Source organism: Cucumis melo, chromosome 9 (genome assembly GCF_025177605.1).
Source record: "Cucumis melo cultivar AY chromosome 9, USDA_Cmelo_AY_1.0, whole genome shotgun sequence".
Lineage (NCBI taxonomy): Eukaryota > Viridiplantae > Streptophyta > Magnoliopsida > Cucurbitales > Cucurbitaceae > Cucumis > Cucumis melo.
Window position 1 is genome coordinate 513,192 of NC_066865.1, and position 20,783 is coordinate 533,974.

Genomic DNA, 20,783 nt, shown 5'->3' on the forward strand with positions numbered 1-20,783 from the left:
ACTGAATGTCTTAAATACTTCTTAGTGTTTGCTTTTACTATTAAGGATACTACTTGGTTACCAAATTCTAAAGTTAGTTCCTCATGATACATTTTGATCAACTCCTCAAAAAACAAAAATCTCTATTACTCTTCCTTCTTTAAATTTTGGAGGGATGTACGTGTCATTTTGAAATGGAAATAAATGCTATGTATTTACTATTTGATAAAAGATTAACATCAAATAAACACAACCAACAATAACTAATTTTAATATTTATTGGAAAATGACTAAATTTGGGTATTCACAAGTACTAAAAACAAGAAAGAAACTAAACAAACGCTGGTCAAAGTGATCATCAAATGTGTAATTTCAGATGATAAATAGCTAAACTAAACATTAACTGTACTCAACATAGTTGAACGCAATAAATTTGAGCATGCACCCTGGTTAATCGATACCAATGTCTAATAATTTATAGATTGCTTGAAGTAGGTATTGAAAGAAAGAAGAAATGTATTATTTGAATGATGTTATCTTGTGAAACCCTTCCCCCTCTCTATACAACAAACCAATTCCCCACCCTAAGTATTTTGGTAACAACTACACAACAATCCTCTATCCCTCAGGCCTTATCAACAATTAGAAGCTGTTCTGTTCTACTTCTGGGTAAAATTAAAAAAGAATAAAAAGAAAAAAAAAGGCTGTAAAATCCCTGAGGTAGATTTAATTATCAATCCTTATTGTTGATTTATTTACAACACTAATATCAATATTATATTTGTCAAGGGTTTTTATGGTTCTTTGCAGACAGTGGCAGCAATCAGTTTGAGAGCAGAAGAACCATCTTCTACCTTTAATGTTACCAAAGTTAGTCTTCAATTCCGAGAATTGTCGAATTTGTTCAAAGCTGATCACAGTAACTCTTGGTCGTCTTTGCTTTGTCGAGTCGTGCCTTTCGAAAAGCCTGCTGTATTTGTCTCTCGTGCTCCTTCAGCATGTCTTCAATGGTTCCCCCTGTAGGCACCAATGGTCCTGAGTAGTGTATTCTGTTCTTCTTCTGAACATAACCCTAAGGCAAGTGTTTAAAGTCAGATTCGTTGTTAACAAAAACTGAATGATACATAATAAAGAATATTGCACTTCAATTGTACCAAATGATTTTAAAGAATAAAAACAGGCAAACTATTTCTTCTCTAAACTTGTTCTATCTTGCCATTGATTTTCTGTTAATCATGTGTACCAAGAATCTTGAACTTTCTCAAAATTCGAAATCCTACCAGAAGCATACATATGACTTCAAATACCCTATGTAAACTTTATACTCATCATGCAAATAAACAACAAACAAATTTATGAGAGATTTCCTCATACCATTCCGGGATCTTTATTAGACACTAAATCTTCCTTCTTGAGAGAAGAGGCTGATAAATCTCCCACTGACCGATGCATCTGAGATTTCTGTGCCTTCAACTCTGCATGATTTCTCGAGGCTCCAGTAGGCTTACCCCATGAACCTGCAATGCTTGGGTGCACCATAGATGTCGAATGGTTGTACCGATTCTGCACAACTCTCGAAGGCTCACCGTCCTCTTGAGGGTTGTATTTCGCACTTGTTTTTTTCGAGATTGGGTGTACCTGCAGTTTTAGTCCATGAGAAAGATGTGTTATCAGGTGAATAGTGCTGTTTTCAAAAGCAATGTTCTTTAGTGAAATGTTTGATTCCATGAGTCTGCACAACTAAAAGCATTTATCACAATTCTTTTCAGACTCGTGGATAAACTAACGTGCTTGAAGACGACAGTGCTTTCAAAAGTCAACAGACTCATAAACAAAAAGTTTCCAACTCTTGGCATATACCTTTATAGTAATATCTCCTTGAGTATTGAATTCGGGAGTAGGAACTGCTTTTGTGTCTCTTGAGCCCCTTCTTACTGATTCAGGATGACGTCCCTTCACAGCTTCTGCTTTTTTCCTGAAATTAAGAGATCTAAAAGTGTAATGACATCTCCAAATGGTAGTTTACTAGCTTTAATTTCATTTCTTTTCTTCACTCTTCATAAGTATTTGGCTAGAAAATACTATATTTAAGTAAGATGGATTATGAAATATAACAAAAAACAAACTAATAAAAAACAAAACTTATACAAGCACAACTAGAAAAACAAGTTTGGAACCGTACTTTCTTTCTTCTTCATTCCGCAGCTTGGCATCGAATTCTTTGCTCGGAGGATATTTTGGTAAGCTTGATGGGTCACAAGGAAGAGGTTCTGTTCTGAAAAACTGCAGAACCAGACAATTAAATTTTTATAGTATACCAAGCAACATGATACGAAACAACACATCAACAAGAAGAATTTTTATTTCAACTCTAGGTAGAAAAAAAAAGTGTATTGAGGTTAATGCACATGATTGTAGACATACCTCACTTCTGAGGGCTAAAGTAGCCGATCCTCTGTGCTCTGGTTCAATAGCAAGTAGTTTATTCACAAGAGCCAGAGCTGAAGGAGGGAAACTTTTAAATGTCTCAGAAAGGCAGCTTTTATAACGGGATTGAGGTTTGAAGCTGGTTGCATGTGGCAACTTAGTTCTCCGCCAGAACTCCTCAGATGGTGAACCACAGAGCTTAAAAATCTTGTGCATTTGTTCCACCTGATAAAAGAATTAACAATTCAAACAACCAAATGAATTTTATGGTGATTTCTAGAGCATGTATGAGATGCTATGAACAAAAAATTAACAACTGCATACACAATTCCTGAAAACTATCAACCTATTGTTTTCTCGCATTTTCTTAAAGATTACAAGAAACTGAACAGGCAACAAGTAGATGATAGAACCTCTGTTCTTCCTGGCATAATAGGTTTTCCAGCAAATAGTTCAGCAACGATACAACCACAGCTCCAGAGATCTATGCCAGGTCCATATTGGGTAGCACCAAGCAAAAGCTCGGGTGCTCTGTACCACAACGTCACAACCCGACTCGTTAACGGCTGCTTTTGATCAGGCTGAAAAAAGGTAGCAAGACCAAAGTCTCCAATCTTGAGCACACCATTATTGTCAAGTAGAAGATTTGAACCTTTGATATCCCGATGTAGAATTCCCCGACTATGACAGTGTTCGAGTCCATGCAGCAATTGTTGCACATAACATTTAATCTGCAAGCACAAAATACCATACCTTAATTACGATGGTTTAGTTCCTTCAAATGTCGAATCTTTCTATTAGTTCCTTGTCTTCACTACTTTAGATGGCTCAGTTTGAATAAGCATTCATTTTCAAAATGATTCTAGTTCAAGACAAAAAATCGATATTCTCAAGAGAAGATACCTGAGCCTCCGTAAACTTATGTCCAGGAGCTGCTGAAAGACCAGCAAGGTCATGCTCCATGTACTCAAAAACAAGGTACAAGCTGCCCGACATTCTGGAAGTGACTAGACTCTCAAGCTTCATAACATTCGGATGATCAAGTTTGCGCAAAATATAGATTTCCCTAGCCATAAAACGGACACTTTCGGGATCCATATTTACAAATCTTACTTTTTTCAGTGCCACAATTTTACCAGTTTCAAGGTCACGGGCTTTATATACACTGCTGTAAGTTCCCTGTCCAATCTGCATACAGGAAAGTGTACAATGGGAGAATTAGCACATATTGATGCAAAATGAGATAGAGAGACATTCATGGCAGATGTTATAATATACTTCGAATATTTTGATGAAGAAGACCAAATTTTAGGACTAGGACAATATAAAATACAAACAAGGGAAACTCGAAGACAAAAGAAGCCAACAACATAGAACAGAAACCTAACAGCAAAGAAAATTTCAGAAAAGATCTCTTTTTCAAAATAATGAAGTTAAAGAAATATTTCTTAGTAATCGAGTTCAAAATGGAGACATTGAACCTAACCAAGGCCCAAATCTCCTCCCAAGCCTCAAGAAGCTCTTCACATTTCTGAAAAACATTCTATTTTTCTTAAGTCAAGTACTGCATACGATTGCTAAGAAAACAGCATGTGAAAAAATTCTCCCTCTGTTTCAAAAGGGAGGAAAGTATACAACCTCAACTCCATCATATAGACCAATCTGTTAAGAGCCATCAAGGCACCAAAAGTCTCAAAGAATCTATCCTAAATACCCAGGAAATGTCATACTCAGAATAGACTAGCTTTAACTTGGAATTCCTATCTACAAACTCGTGCCGGGGCTATCATGGGGTTAGTATAATATAAGCTGTCTATAGCTCGCTCCAACCTTCTTTTAACAGGGCCAATAATATCTACATAACACGTTATTCTAAGGATAGCTCAACTGATAAAAGCTATCCTTGATCTTTTCATAGGCTAAAATCCCCACCACACATGTTATTAAACTAAAGAAAACCTCCGACCCAGTGGTGAGAAATTCATGTGAAGGGATAAAACATGCTATACAGAACACTAACTAGATTGTGATTCATCGTTGTTTAATAAATACAAATAAGAAGCATTAGAGTCATATGATTCTAAAGACATGAAGTAAAAGAGAACATAATGAATGAAACTAACTTTATCCAACTTTTCAAAGGAGTCAGCCCGCCGAGGCACCCACCCTTTGATGGCTTCTCCTGCAACAGAAGCTAACCATGAAGGCCATCCAGCCATGACAAGTTCAGTTTCAGCCCCTTTAGACAAGCTAGCTAACCTAAAAATGTCAAGCTGCTTTCCACCTACCGAAGCATTATCATTATTTGCTTTTGCAGCCTTTAAAGATTTATTCTCAGATTCATCATCCTCTTTTGCTCGATGGACAGAACCTCCGTTGGCCTTTGCTTTATGAACAGAGCCCCCATTTGCTTTAGATGCCTGCCTTGACAACTGAATCTCTAACAACATATCCTCTCTTTTTGAGGGAGAAGGGGCAACCAACTGGACTGATGATTTGTTGAATTCTTTTTCAGGCTCTTTGTGACTGCTATCCTCTGGTTCTGAGGAATCTCTTGAGCAAATACAGCCCATACTCCCTCAAATTTTCCACTCTATTTCCTCACGTTTATTCAACAACGTTTTCTACCATTGATAAACCTGCATTCTCCTGGGAAACCCAAAAGTTTCCCTTATCTGTCAAAAACTTTACACCCTTTTCATCAATCTTCTGTTTCTTCAACCCTCAAATATCCTCAATACCTAGGCATCAATTCTAACAAATTCCAGAGTGAACCAAACACATTCAAGAATTCCCAACAAATATTTCTAGAAATTCAAAATGCCAAGCATCTGGGAAGAGAAGATCACACCCTGAATGCGCATGAAACAACAATGATCCCACCGATTGCAGAGATAACACAAGAAAACAAAAACCCAGATCAGAAATCCTCTTCCCTGATCAGAAAAACCCAGAAAAAGATTCTGGGTCAAGAACTTTTCATGCTTCCCCTCGAAAAAGAAAAAAGAAAAAGAATTAATAACCACGTCGTTGAGGAAATAAGAGAAAGCGAAGGGAAATGCAGGAGGGAAAATAAAAAGAGAAACAAAAAGAGAAAAATGGAAAGAGGAAAGGGGAATATTGAAACTGAATGTGATTTGGCAAAAGGGGGAGAGAGAGTTGAAGTGGGTAGTGATGAGGTCCTAGAAATGCGAAGGACCAACCATGTTTGGGGTTTGACAGAGTGGGTTGCCAGAGCTTTTCTTTTCTTCTGTTGTGAAAGATCAAAGCAGAAATTGAATCTGAGCAGTTGAGAAGGAGGCGTAGATTTTGCAAATAATACAATAGAAAAAGATTGTTCAACCCTTCCATTGACAGTGAGGAACAAGAACAGAAGAACTTTTTGGCTCTTGTTTCTTCTCTTTGCGTGCGATGCCGCAAGACGTGCATTCCAGTACTGTCGTGCTCAAAATTCAAATCCTTTCTCTTTCCCATTTGGCGATTCAACTAACTTTCATGGCTGCTCTATTCTTGGAAAAACCATTTCTTTAAAGAAAATCTTAGAAAAATCATTTTTTTATATATAAATAAAATCAGCTTTAAGTGAGGATTTAGGATGCTTGTATGAAAGGGGGATGTGAATGGACATTTATCCAAAAAATAAATTAATAAATAAACATTCTTCCCCCTTTTAAATTACTTTCTTTTAAAAAAATCAAAATATTTACACCACAACAATTTTTTAAAGCACAAAAGGCACGCATGGCCCACAATAATAAATACAAAAAATGACTGTATTTTTCTTCTAAATGATCATGATACACGACCGTATAGGTAGTATCAACATTAGACACACACATGCATGTAAATTTTTTTCTAAACGATCATGATACTCAATCGTGTAGGAAATGGTATTGATCACGTAATTTTTGATACACGATTGTTAGTTCATCATAAACAATAGTTTTGAAAGACCTCTAGTAAAGAATCACATAGATAATGATACACGATCGTGTGTAGTTTATGATAAACAATAGTTTTGAAAAGCCCTAGTAAACGACCATGTATATCATGATACACGACCGTGTAGTTGATGATACACGATCACGTAGTTTATAATAAACGATAGTTTTGAAAAGCCCTATGGTAAACGATCATGTAGTTTGTCTCTATCCACGATAAATTAAAAAAAAAAATAATACAAGATTGATAATTGACTTAAAACAAAGATAATAATAGCAGAAGTATAATGAAAATGAATAATAATAATTATAGAACAATAATCATGATTTCAAAAAATATATTAAAAGAAAAATTGCAAAAGAAGTAGAAAATGAAGAAATCAAAATGACACGAAATTCAAAAGCAACAAGGATAAACCTGGAATATTTATAAAAATGACCGGTTTTCTGAACTTTTATTTTGTTATACGGTCAGTAAATATTTGAGTGTTTTGTTATATTAACGGAAGTTAACCTTTAAATTAGCTAAAATATTTATTAAGATATCCTTACTACAAAAAAGAAATGTTTATTAAGACAATTCATTTTGGAGAGGAATTATTATAGATAGCAAGAAGAAGAAGAAGAAGAAGAAGAGACTATTTTCAAAATTCGGCAAAAACTCTAAATGGATGGGAGTGTAATGGATATTGTTTCAATTTTGCTATTTTTGAAAATATTATTTTTTATTTCACAATCCGCAAGTTTAACAAATTTTATATTTCTTAAAAATAAAATTGAAGCTTTATGGCATCAATACCGTATAGGAAAAAGTAAATTTCAACTTCATGCATGAGTGACAAATAAACGAGATCTATAAGATGTAAAAAACTACGTAACTATGCTTGCGATATAGGCTATGGTGTTTAAGTTGTAACAAGTAGAAGGATTCAGTATTATAATTAAATTGCTTTTTTTTGGAGATATGATGTATTTATAGGTGTGTTGATGTTGGATTTTAAAGGCATATTGAAATTATCCTTGAGTTGCTAGATTGGGGTGAGAGGCATAGGCATCATATCTGTGTTTGGTTCTTGCTTGACATCGATTATGCCCTTTAATTGGTATTTTATATCTCTAAATTTACAAAACTGAATGTGTAAAAAGTATTAATAAATTACTGACACATCAACATCACTTTACAAATAGTTTCAAACAAGTGTTGATATACTATTCAAAGAAGGATAAAAATGGAAGTCTATATTTGGCATAACAACAATTCTCACACATACATTGATGCTTAAGGTAGAGCTATTCATCAGCCAGGTTGAGTCTCTTGGGTTTGGGCCAATCCCAAAACCAATTTGTATCCCCTACGCCCATTTTGGTAAAGAGGGCATTGCTTCTAAGCTTGAGACCTTAAGTTTCATCATTTGTTGGATTTTTCCTTCCATTCCACATTACTCATAAACATCACTCGTACACTAATGAAAATTAAACACCCTATTGTCATCGTTGAAATTGTATTTAGAACGAGGATGTATCACATTCAACTCAATATTAGAAAGAAATTAGCCAAAATAAACATATCCTGTGCAGTATAGTATTCTTGTTGGATATTATATCAAATCAGTGTTCTTGTTGGATATTATATCAAATTGTCTTTTACTTGAGCTTTTTAAATTAATGGATGATGATACAGCAGCACAACGAAATCCATATCGTTAGATGTCTGGAAACCACAAATCTCTTCCTTTTGAATTCTTTTAGATAAAACTCCATAGAAAGAAGATATCAGTTTGCAGGCATTTGCGGTTAGTCTCTCCAAGTGTCCCCCACCTCTCTCATGCATCTCACCACCTGTTGTTTTTGCACTCGACTTTTTGACTTAATTGGTAACATTATATTGGTTTTCACAACAATATTAACACGATCATATATTTAAAAAAATTAAGTTAAAACAACAATATCAAATAAAAAAAAAAAAAAAAATCCAGTTACTTATAGACTAAACCAACCAGTACACAGAAGGCCAACTGATATGAACAAACTGATAAACAGAACAAAAAAACCATCTGAAATTACATTAGATAATCCTCCTAATCTAAGTTAGACATTGCTGATTTTTGTACATCAAAGAAGTAAAATATAATAATATGCACATCATCATCCTAATATAACGCAAGGGAAAGAAACATTGTTTGCTGTATTAGCAGGGATTGCATAAACGCTGGCTCAAATACACAAGATGCCAAGTAAGAGCCATCAGAGTGAGCAAGTTCAACAATGACGAATATGAATTCAACTTCTTTAGCCTCTTATTCAACCCCACTATTCTGGATTTCACCACCTCTCGATCTACAATTTGTGTGGGTGTGCTACTTGTTATTGCTGGAGAATTATCAATCACATTCACAGTTTCTTCCCTGCCTATGTCCTCGATTCCTCTTCCTTCTTCCTTCTCAATTTTTAATCTCTCAAACATTACCTGCACAGTGACAAATATAATATAATACACAACAACAGGACATTAGGACATATATAAGGAGTTAGAAGATACCTTAGTGGCTCGAGGCTCCATGTAGAGAGAATTGGCAAAAATCATCAGAAGTGCAGCCACAAGAACATATCCTTGAACCACTTCACTATTTTTTGGAATTGGAAACTTCCATTCGGTGCGGCTGAATAGATGCCCCAACAGAGCCATCCCAATGCAAGAAGCCATGGCCTTGAAATACACAGGATATATCTTGCTCTGTACCACACCCAACTGTTGTCTTGGCAGCACACTCGCCAACACATAGCTAGAAATGAAGGTAACCCACACACCCATTCCTAAAGCCATTGCAAATCCCAACAAACCCAACGCATCCATACCAACACCCAAGTGCCTAAATAAATAATTCATTACCTTAAATCCTCTATCAACTAAACCCATCAAATTCTCCTTCAGCTTGTTTTCCCCTGTTTGGATCTTCTCCCCTGTTTCCTTTGCCACCCGTTCAGCACCTTTCACAACCTTTTCTTCTCTTGATTTCGCCATTTCCAATGTTTCCTTCGCACCCTCTTTCAATTTGTCTTTGGCTTCACCAAATGTTTCCTTCGCACCCTCTTTCAGTTTGTCTTTGGCTTCATCAAATGCACCGGCGACAGACTCTCCAACGTCGTGGGCTTCTTGCGCCGTCTCCGTAACCATGACTTTAGCTTTCTCCACAGCACTGGCTACTTTATGCTTACATTTTCCGTAGACATCGCAAATAAGATCTTTGGTGCGGTGTCTTCCGGAATTTTTGGCATCTAGGTCGGGTTCGGAAGAGATGGAAACTTTAGTATTGTGTTGACCTTGGTCGTCGTACTCGACCACAACGACTCGATGGCCTTCTTTAACGATAACATTTTGCGGAGGAGGAGGAGGAGACCAGAGTCCGGCGGCAGTTAAAGTAGTGATGATGAGAAACATAGCGAACAGGTTGGTCATATTGAAGCTAAGTGTTGTGAAGAGATTTGGATGAAGAACAAAATACATTTACTTAGTGAAGTAATAGGAAGAAGATTTATGGTGAGAGCGATGGAGGTGTTATGTAAGAGATACAGATGTTTCAACCATACACTTCAACGTGTTGAATTAAAGAAGAACAAGTCATACGTGTCTCAATAAAACTCTAACACGTATTGGCGCTTTCCCCATTTCGACTAAAGTGAAATGGGTCAAACAACTGAAACTCACCAAACTTTTGTCGGACTGACGACGGTGAAGTACTTCCGGCGAAAGAAAATGACAAAGAAATGGAGAAAATGAGCCAAGAAGAGCAGGAAAAATGTTTTTCTTCTTTCTTGAGAGTTTGGAGTAGTAGGAGTAAGAAAGAGAGAACAAAATTACTTGTTTGTTTTATAAATTTATTTTGGAGAAAGTTACCATTGACTATAGTTTTGAGCATTGATGAGATGTAATTAAATATCATTGGCATAACTATTTTTCCATCATTTGCACGTTTTGTCATGAAAATTAAACATTAAATACACAAAGAGACATATGTGGTAAGGTTTGTTTTCTCATTCAGGCGTTGTTATGTTTTGGATCAAATTTTGTAATACTTCACAACTTCAATTAACTTTATAGTTTTCTTTTAAGTAATTCTAATTGCATTCTACTCTTTCAAACAATTTTTTATGATATATACATCGGTTGATGTGTTGGTTTTGGTTCTGCAACATGTTAACTTTTAACCGGAAAAAAAAATATTTAGATACTGCTCAAGCACTTATTTCTTTCTGTGCAGTCCAGTGTGAGATTTTCTTTTTGGAAGAAATAACTTATTTGATGTTGGCAGAGGAATTAGAGGCGACCTTATTGCTTTCATACTAAGGGATTGGGTGGATTTTGGAGGGTTAGATTTATTACGAACCTCCTTTAGACACCCCTAGATGACATGCATCATAGAGGTAGGTGACACGTGTGGAGGGTCTGCCATGACCACAAAATGGCTGAATATCATTTCGACCTTCGATGCCTTTTTTAGTTCCATCTAAAGGATTGTAAAGAAATATTGAATGATTGTTTGAAGGCATTTGTAGCAGTTCCTCCACGTGTTTCCCAGCTCTCTCATGCATGTCACCACCTGTTATCTTCAAACTAATCGCCACACCATTTTCACACATTACTCAGTCCTCTTTAGTTTCTTCCGTTTTTGGGTATTGGAATTGGGACGATATCAATTATATTTCTCAGCTGCTTTGTTCATGTGAAAAAAGGAAAAAGGAGAGATGGAGTTTATAAACTCGTTTTTGAATTTGGTGGTGCCACCGGCGAGTTTGGTCATGCTGGCTTTCTCGTGGCCGGCATTGTCATTCATCAGTGCTTGTGAATGGATTTATAATTCCTTCAATACTGAAGATATGGAAGATAAAGTCGTCATTATCACTGGAGCTTCCTCTGGGATTGGAGAGGTACGACGAACACTATATCCCCCTTTTTCCATTGAGATTTAGATTTAGAAAAAATATGAACATTCTCGCTAGAAGGAGGGCTTGAACCTCCGACCTTGTGGTTAACAGCCACACGCTCTAACCAACTGAGCTATTCCAGCCACCTTTGAATCATTGATTAATTTACAATTTTAAAAACAAAGTACATAATTTAGTCTAGCATATAATCATCTTGTAAATTTTCAATTTTTATCTTTGTAGTAATTAGTTGGTAGATCAATTTGGTTCTCCATCATTTTTCGATCTGAATGTTCAAAAGAAATTTCATTGATTCATGCTCATATTCCTCACCATAGGAATCAACTACACTAAATCATTACTTAATTAAAGTTTAGGGAATAAAATTTTAACCTAATTTTTCTTTAAGGTAAGAATTTTCTGTGAATCCATGTCAATTATAGGTGATACGACTTAGTATTTTAACCTCTCACGACTTAGTTGAACAGTTGAGGGAGGAGAGATTCAAAATTTTGGCTACCTTGTCAATAGACTTTGTTAAGAAAAATACTTGGTGCAAGTTACACCCATGTGCTCCGACCGTATAATATATATATATATGTGATTTGAACTTTTTTGTTTCGTGTGCCATTAAAAAATGGACGCATCAACATCTGGAGTTTATGCTAAATGAAATGTGAAAATGCAGCAAATTGCTTATGAATATGCAAAGAGGAAGGCGAATCTGATGCTGGTCGCGAGGAGGGAGAATAGACTACGAATGATAAGTGAGAATGCTAGGTTTATGGGAGCTAAGCGAGTTATGATTATGGCCGCTGATGTTGTTAAAGAAGATGACTGTCGACGATTTGTTTCCGAAACTGTTCAGTTCTTTGGTCGAGGTTGTATTCTATCTCCCTTCTTCCCTTCTTCTTCTCATCATTGTTGATTTTTTTGCAACTCTTCTTCCTGTGCAGTGGATCATCTTGTAAATACTGCAAGTTTGGGGCATACATTCTACTTTGAGGAAGTTACCGATACATCGATATTTCCTCATTTGATGGTAGGCATTATGACCCTGTAAATCAAAGTTTGGGTCTTGAGTGTGAAGATTTATGAGATGTTCATACAATCTTTGCTTTGCCTTCATAATGCAGGATATAAACTTTTGGGGAAATGTTTATCCAACTCTAGTGGCTCTTCCGTACCTTCGTCAAAGTAATGGTCGAGTCATTGTTAACGCATCGGTCGAGACCTGGTTGCCTCTGCCACGAATGAGTCTGTACTCTGTGAGTTCACAATTATTCACTATAAATAGCCTCTCTCTCGGAACAAGCAAACAGAATATATCATTTTCGAATAATTAAGTCCCCATTAGATTTTTTGATTCATGATCATTTGATGTTAGCCTCGATTTCAATTATAAACAGGCTGCAAAGGCAGCATTGGTGAACTTCTATGAGACATTGAGGTTTGAAGTGAAAGATGATGTTGGGATAACAATTGCCACACATGGTTGGATTGGAAGTGAAATGACCCGAGGCAAGTTCATGGTAGAAGAAGGTGCAGAAATGCAACGAAAGGAAGAAAGAGAGGTAAAACAAAACAGCTCTTTAGTTTGGGCAATCTCCGAATGATGGATTAATGATGTTCATTTTCCCATTCAGGTGCATGTGACTGGGGGCCCGGTCGAGGAGTTTGCAAAGTTGATTGTGTCAGGGGCATGTCGGGGAAATATATACGTGAAGTATCCAAGCTGGTATGACGTCTTCCTGCTATACAGGATGTTCGCACCTAATGTCCTGAACTGGACATTCAGGTTACTACTTTCTGCAAACGGTTCGAGGAGGACGTCCCTTGTTGGAACAGGAATGCCAGTATATGAAGGCAGTGTGAGCGGGAAGCCTCTTTTGGAGGGAGCATCGCCTAGACGACTACTTCTTCCTGCTAATTCGCCACAAAGCAGCCCACAGGCCCAGAAGCTAGAATGAAAACCTTTCTTGCATAGAGGTTACCACTGATTTTGCTATAAAATCTTGTATATGAATGTTTTGCTCTTCTGATTTTATATGATTATCAGTTCAATAAACAGTATGCTTTTGAGGTCATATGTAAACTTCAATAAAAGAATCGAACATTTTTTTTCTTTCTGCTTCAACAAGAGCCATCTAATTTCTTGCTGTGTATATGTATAGTATACAAGAACATGTACTGGTATTTCCCAACCAGAAAAAAAATTGAACTTACATTTATTTGAAAGCATCTGAAACAGAATAAATGAAGTCCAAGAAACCAGTTCCCTTGAGAAGACCCTTACCAGTTAGGAGCTCAAAATCTAACAATAACAAGAAGCCAATCACTGCTGCCTTTCCATTTATTACTTCATTCTTTCCGGTGAAACCAAACCCTTCAAGATCTTCATCGACCACCATTTTCACCTTGAACAAAACACAAGGCAAAAGTTCAAGAACTGAAGAAAACTATGGGAAAGGAAAAAAAGAACGTCGTCTTAGAATTCAACATTCTCTAGTTACCTCGTCTACATTGACATCAGTTGCAGTTACACCGGGTTGAGCTTTCCCACTGAAGACAATCTCAGCAGATGCATCTGATATTACATTTCCTCTCATGTTGATATAGATGTTATTTTCATCAGTTTTAACAGGGTATATGAAAAGCTTCCTTAAGGCTGGTGTGAGGACCCTGAGGACTGGGTTATTTGGATACCATTCCTTGATATCTCCAGTTTGGAGGTCAAATGTGCTATCTGTCGTTGGACAGACAATACAGCCATCCTGAGTAGGGAAAGAGTGATCATTCAATGAAGTGTTCTAACTTGCAAGCATATATTAGAACTCATTACTGTTTGAAAAACTAAACGGTGATAAACATTAAGAACATTGGAATCTTAAAAGAATTAAAACGAGTACAAAAACATCACATTTCGGAGAAACCCTTCTGACAGATACACATAAGTTGGTTTGAATACTTATATTCAAATCACTAAATAATAGACTTAAGAAGTATTTATCAATGAAAAGAATATCTAAGGGTGCGTTTGGGGGAAAGGTTGATTTAGGGAAGGGTTAGTGTTATGATAAAACTAGTGTTATGTTAAATCTAGTTTTATCATAACCCTTGTTTGGGGGAAGAGTTTAGAAATGTAGTTTTATGATAAGATGTGTTTGGGGGTAGGGTTGGGTGGATAGTTTTATGGAGATTTTATGATAAGATGTGTTTGGGAAAGGATTAGGTGGGTAGGTTTATGTGAAATTTATGATAAAATTTATTTGGAAAAGTATTATATGGGTTAGGTTAATAATTTTTTTATGTAGTAAAATATTTTTTACTATATTTTGTGTATAATTAGATTGAATTTGAATTTTCGAAAATAGAAAAAATTGACAAGCTATTTATACATAATAAAAATATTAAAATATAAAATTTATTACCTTTGATTTTAAATATTTTATTAAATTTTTATTAAAAGTTATATTTTTGACCATATGGCAGAAGAGTGACCTGTAAGATCTATTACAATTAATTTAATTGAAATTCTACTTGAAATTACAAAATTGGTGACCATTGGATTGCATTAACGTTGATGATTCTTCTATCAGACAATTGATGTACAGTTACAGAAATTTCTCCTAATCAAATTTGTGAAAGGAAAATTACAAAAGAAAAAAAAGTTTTGAGATTCATGTAGAAATTCACAGATTTTTTTTTAACTACTCACCCCAAGATTTTACACACTTCCAACATACAAATCATCATCTTCCTCTTCCTGCATTTTCACATTTTTCAGTTTTTTTTTCCTTTGAAGAGTTGGTCTTCCTGCCTTTTCACATCTTTCTATTATTTTTATACAATCTAAACTTAAAATTAAGAAAACTTTTAGATGAAGAAGAATGTGTACTAACTTCCACAATTCTTAGTCCATTTCTAAGAAAACTTTTAGATGAATGAAGAATGTGTACTACCTTCCATAATTCTTAGTCCATTTCTCTCTTCAGCCAAAATAACAGAGCACAGCACAACCAAGACTAAGAAAATAAGGCAAAATGCACATTGAAATCTAAGACCATGAACAAAAATATTACTGCAAGTTTCATTTGCCACAGTTTATGTGAGTTACCATGTTAATGAAAGCAGAAATGTACATTAGCAACAAATAACCAACAAACAAGAACAAAATTAAGAAAAAAAGAAAAATTGAAACAATATGAGAAAAACAATAACAGAAAAGCAAACACCCATAAGAGAAGAAAGACAACCAGAAGAGAGAAGATTGATAGAAGGAGCAATACAGAAGAAGAAATGAATGAATCTGGACAAGGGCAGCATTTAGCTACTATTGTGCACTAAATTCATTCAGAATCGTCAATTTCCCAATTCCATTCCACCGGTTTCCCAATTTCCCAATTCCATTCCACCGGTTTCCCAATTTCCCAATTCCATTCCATCGGTTTCCCAATTTCCCAATTCCATTCCATTCCATTCCATTCCATTCCATTCCATTCCATTCCATTCCATTCCATTCCATTCCATTCCATCGGTTTCGCGCGTGGAAAAGCATCGGAAGGATCTATGTCTATCCCCAACCACATCGGCAAATTGAGGCTTTCTCTAGGAGATCACATGTTCATTTCTTTCTCTCCTTCTTCCTCTGTTTCGTTCTTGAAATGAAACCACATTTCCAATCCAAAATATTCAACAAACACGGAATGGGGAATGGAGAGGCATACTATTCGACATCAACTCTGAATCGAAGAGAAAAGCAAGTAAGATTCGGCGATTGAAGAGAAATGGAATAGAAACATGGAGAAAAAGAAGAAGAAAGAAGAAGAAACGCAGGTAAGATTCCGCGATTGAAGAAGAAACGCAAGAAAGAAGAAGAAAAGCAAACATGGAATCGAAGAGAACCATGGAGAAGAAGGAGAAGAAAGAAGAAGGAGAAGAAAGAAGAAGAAGAAACGCAAGGAATGGAGAGGCAGACTAAAGAAATGGCGATTGAAGAAGAAACGCAAGGAAGAAGAAGAAAGGCAAACACGGGTTGAAAGAATGTAAACACGAGTTGGAGAAAGGGCAAAACCGGGTTTATGAAAACCCTAAAACCAGGGTTTCCATAACCCTAGTACCAAACGCTGGTTAGGGTTAAGTAACCCTAACCCCACAGTATTAATCCGCCGCCCAAACGCCCCCTAAAAGTTAATTTCCACCATGCAGTGCCAATATTTTGAGATGTTAATGATCTATGGTATACGTCTCTACTGTAGGAGGTCTATTAGGTGAAATCAAGCTTGATCCACACTATACACATGAGGATAAAATTTATATTATATGAGGCTTTTAGATGAAATCAGCTTGACTCAATCGACGGTATCAAACCATTGCAAGTAAAAGCGAGGGATCTGCTGTCCAAACTCGACTAAAGCAGAATGGCTTTTTGAAACTTCGTTGCTCGAAAAAGGGGTATTGAAATACTTTGTTGAATCCAATAATGAACATGATCTTCTCTAAATCAGGTCCAATTGGGAGCTCATCATCCTTATTATCTACGAAGGATAGGAAATAAGGAATGCAAGGTAGCGAAAGAATAATCAATAGTTCGAGTGTGTGCAACTAACATATCCGAGTTCGCAGAAAACACAGTCTTCAAATAAGGAGTTCCTAGTTCTCGATGAAAATCAGAGAAGTCTACGATTTTTGTTGACAGTCAAAAGAAAAGAAATTAACCTTAGTGAGCTTAGCATTGAGGAGGCCTTCAGTGTAAGCACCTTCAGCAGGGGACCGATTCTCAATAGCAAAAATCCTATCCTTATACCAAAGAAGCAAAATGGTTTCACCGCCCTGAATAATCACGCGCCGCTCCCCTCTGGGCAGCGCCGACAACGGAACCACCGGCACCCAGTTACCAGAGGCGGAAGATTCCTCGGCCACGGAGATCTCGGAGGCTTTGCAGGAGATTTTCCGGGCAGGGGGCAGAGGAGAAGCCAAAAGGGAGCGGTGAAGGGCGGGTTTGAGAAGGGGCAGCGCGGCGGTGCAAGGAGCGGAGATGGGGTGGATCCGGCGGAATGTGGAGGGAAAATGGGAAGTGAAATTAGTGGAATTGAGGGCCATTGGAAGGTGGAAGTGGAAGAAAAATGGAGAGGGAGAGTGATGGTGAGAGAAGAAGCAGGGGAGGAGAGAGAGAGAGAGAAAAAGGAGGATTTTCCATTGACGACCACATGAAATGGATAACAAAAGGGTCAATGAAAAAGGAGGGCCAGTAACGAGAAGAATGGCGATTTGAATATGGATCAATATGTGCACCAAATTTTTATACGTTGTGTAATTGGTTTCACATGGGCCCTCAAGTTTTGTTGTTCATGCAAAGATTTTGAGTTCCACGTCTACCTTAAAACCATCATCATATTTCCTCTTCCACGCTTCTAAACTTTCCAACCTCAAATTTTGATCGACGCACGGTCTCTACTTATACCAAAACTCACACCAACATAAATTTCTTTTACTGCAATTAAAAAGAGATTAAGCATGGGTTTAGTGTCTAACCACACATTACTCTACAAGTCTCGAGAAATTAAGAAGAAGCCTTTGAAAATAATTTTGTTCCTTATGTAATTAAGACGATTTTTCTATAAATGACACATTTTTCAACAATGGCCTTAATTATTAACCCTAAAACGTCATTTCATTGCTATTGTATCAAAGTTTAAACTTTAAACCGCACTCACACAGCTCCAACTCTTCATTACCTCCATCTCTTCCATAACTCCAAATTACCAAACTATGACCCAAGAAAAAGAAGGGAAGATGGAGGAAGACAGGATTAGCCTCTTACCAAATGACATTCTCCATCAAATTCTCTCCTCTATGGATACTCAAACTCTCATCAAAACTACTTTACTCCTATCAAAAAGATGGTCAAACCTCTGGACTTCAATCCCAACTTTACTCTTCGACTTTCCCTCCTTCTCATGCCCTCATTTGAATCCTCAACGGGAAAGATGCTTCCGTCGTTTCATCAAACGGGTTTTGTCCTATCGCCGTATGCATCTAACTTCACTCTCTAAGGTCAACAAAATAACTATGTTTTTCGCCACCGAACCCATAGGTTGTCGTGCTAGGGGCGAAGAATTGACGGAGACACAAAGATTCGCCAAGGAAGACCAACTAGTTTTCAAACTTTTGTTTTATTTCGCGGCATTGAACAATGTCGAAGATCTCTCCATTAACGGCGGGGATTTGGATTTTTCAAATTGGTGTCGCCATTTTACGACATGTCGTTCCCTAAAGCTATCAGGGTATTACGAGGGCATATGGGTTCCTCACAGTTTCGAATTCTTGAAGTCTCTTGAAATTGAAAATTTCTATATAGACTTTTATTTCGATGAATTTGAAGACGGCATGTTACCCGCTTACCCACTTCTGGAACGTTTGATTCTACGAGGTTCTTGTTTCGAACATCTAGACATCTGTGCTCCAAAACTTGAATACTTGGAATTGGGAATTCTATCTTGTCGTGAATATAGATGCGGCATAGAGATCTTTTTGTGTACTCCTAATTTGAGATTTGTCAAATTAGATAATATTGTGCCTTATTTGGACTCTACTGATGATTTTCTGTCTTTACAAAAAGTTGAATTTTCTTTGGATTATAAAATACCAATGCTTGACATGTATGAGATGAAGAATGAAATTGTAGAACATCTTAGAAGTGTATTTTATCTACTTCAAAAGGCAAATTCAATAGTGATTAATACTGTTGCTGTGGAGGTATTATTAATATATATGTGGTTTGGTTATAACTTTCTTTTTAACAATGTTGTTCAATTCTTTGAACTTTTGTTTGGTTTCAGGATCTTTCAGAGTATGTTATTATTCCTTCTACACTGAAGCATGAGAGCTTCATGTTTGAAAAATTGAGGGAGTTGAAGGTGAGGGAGGGAGGCATTTGTGAAAGTAATATTGAGAAGTCAAATGAAATCTTGAACAGCTTGCTAAACAACAGCCCTTCTATGGAAACATGGTATGTTCAGGAGCATTTGGAATATGGATTTATTAAAACACTACTTTATACTAGGATTTAAGTTCATCATTTTACTACTTTCTTTAAAGAATTTTGGATGTTAGGTTTTGAATTCTTGGAGCTGCTTTGTTTGGTTTGAATTTTAGCTATAAGCACACACTCCAATTGCTCAGTTCTGAAAAACTGTAACTGAAGAAGTTTTTTTTTTTTTTTTTTTTTTTTTTTTTGTATGTATATATTTGTTTAGAAGGAGAAGTCTGTGTTGGCTGTCTTTGTAACTTACTATCAGTACTTCATATTTCATCTCTCTAACTCTTGATTAAATGATCTGAAAACCATTTGAAAATAATGGTTTGAATGACAAGAGAATGGGAAGTTTGTACGGACAAACCAAAAATTGGGCTAAAAGCCTAAAATGTAAATAACCTAAGTTCTAAAAAAATGGTAAATGACAGAGGAGAAGCTCTAGCTCTCTTTCTTCTTTTTCTCACTCATAGGTCACTATTCTCCCAATATCTTTTGCCCTCACTTGGACATGCTCTCTCTTCCTTTTCTCGCTAGTAAATCACTTTTCTCTCTATATCTCTCACTCTCATTTTCTTACTCATAAATCACTCTTCTTTCTCTGGCTGTTTAGGTTTGGCTTTCACTCTCTCTTGTTAGAGCTCATTTAATATTTTGGGTCTCTGAAATAGGTTAACATCATAAATCTCCCCAAAACAAAGGGGTTATACATATTTGTTTAAGTCCTTATTTCCCCAATTCTCTAGTGTATATGTATGTTGGGATATTGTTCTAATGCTCTTCACATTAAAGACTTAAGTAGCATATGAACTTGAAGAGATCAATTTAAATTAATAAGATAAATCTTAAGCTAACATAAACAACGTGGATGACAAATAAAAATACAATTTTGTCTTTTAGGGTATCCACCAAACCGAAGTTTTGGAAAAGTTAGCTTATAATAATGAGCATAAACGTAAACTACATTGAAGAAGAATTCACAAGTACATGAAGAATGTGGAATGAATAGTAAGAACAAAACAAAAACAAAATCAAAGACAACAAGATGAAGTGGTTGGATGCGAAAATAGGAGAGTGAGTAAGGGAGGTGGTTGGACGCAGTCACCAAAATAGGTAAATTTATAGTTCATAAGTCGTTTGAACCACTCATTTCATTTCTTACTAAAATTTATGGTTGCAATTCATTCCTATTAATTTCATTATTTATGAAAATTTGCGGATGAATTAGTAATTGTTTATAATTGAAAAATAATTAAATGTAAATTAGAATGTCTGGATTAATATAATAATTTAATAATTTTCAATGATTTAAACTTTTTTTTTAAAAAATAAGTGTGTTTCAGAACTCGAATGTCGTCTTGATTCATAAGTCTTTGATAGTATGGTCTTTCTTGGTTCTCTGGTTGTTGGTCTTCCGATTGCTCAGATAACTCCATAGATGCTTCATAGTATAAATATTCATTCGTTATGCTTTTTAC

General features: G+C 36.1%; 4 protein-coding genes and 1 non-coding gene across 9 annotated transcripts; 1 reads left to right on the plus strand and 4 right to left on the minus strand.

Annotated features, from left to right (window-relative positions):
• Positions 1-477: 477 nt before the first annotated feature.
• On the minus strand, positions 478-5,933 carry LOC103498696 (probable serine/threonine-protein kinase At1g09600). 5 transcript variants are annotated; one of them, XM_008461405.3, is made up of 9 exons: positions 5,610-5,933; positions 4,530-5,390; positions 3,310-3,594; positions 2,820-3,137; positions 2,404-2,631; positions 2,162-2,262; positions 1,840-1,954; positions 1,354-1,617; positions 478-1,051 (listed from the first exon to the last, which is right to left on the minus strand). In XM_008461405.3, the coding sequence occupies exons 2-9, from the start codon at positions 4,977-4,979 to the stop codon at positions 884-886; spliced, it is 1,929 nt and encodes a 642-aa protein (XP_008459627.1). In that variant the 5' UTR covers positions 4,980-5,390; positions 5,610-5,933; the 3' UTR covers positions 478-883. The 5 variants fall into 5 exon arrangements, with proteins under 5 accessions (XP_008459627.1, XP_050946054.1, XP_008459630.1 ...); XM_051090097.1 differs by having other exon boundaries at positions 4,530-5,396; XM_008461408.3 differs by having other exon boundaries at positions 4,530-5,160; positions 5,258-5,933.
• Positions 5,934-8,382: 2,449 nt separating this feature from the next.
• Positions 8,383-9,965, minus strand: LOC103498695 (uncharacterized). The gene is made up of 2 exons (XM_008461403.3): positions 8,887-9,965; positions 8,383-8,814 (listed from the first exon to the last, which is right to left on the minus strand). The coding sequence occupies exons 1-2, from the start codon at positions 9,850-9,852 to the stop codon at positions 8,536-8,538; spliced, it is 1,245 nt and encodes a 414-aa protein (XP_008459625.2). The 5' UTR covers positions 9,853-9,965; the 3' UTR covers positions 8,383-8,535.
• A 1,014-nt stretch (positions 9,966-10,979) lies between these two features.
• On the plus strand, positions 10,980-13,395 carry LOC103498693 (11-beta-hydroxysteroid dehydrogenase B). Its single transcript, XM_008461401.3, has 6 exons — positions 10,980-11,273; positions 11,959-12,151; positions 12,227-12,312; positions 12,407-12,538; positions 12,680-12,844; positions 12,917-13,395. Exons 1-6 carry the CDS (start codon positions 11,091-11,093, stop codon positions 13,238-13,240), a joined length of 1,083 nt encoding a protein of 360 aa, XP_008459623.1. The 5' UTR covers positions 10,980-11,090; the 3' UTR covers positions 13,241-13,395.
• Positions 11,340-11,413, minus strand: TRNAN-GUU (transfer RNA asparagine (anticodon GUU)). The gene has a single exon. It is a non-coding gene; the product is annotated as a tRNA-Asn (tRNA).
• On the minus strand, positions 13,367-17,527 carry LOC103498694 (uncharacterized). Its single transcript, XM_008461402.3, has 3 exons — positions 16,989-17,527; positions 13,784-14,044; positions 13,367-13,687 (listed from the first exon to the last, which is right to left on the minus strand). Exons 1-3 carry the CDS (start codon positions 17,370-17,372, stop codon positions 13,499-13,501), a joined length of 834 nt encoding a protein of 277 aa, XP_008459624.1. The 5' UTR covers positions 17,373-17,527; the 3' UTR covers positions 13,367-13,498.
• Between the last annotated feature and the right edge of the window lie 3,256 nt (positions 17,528-20,783).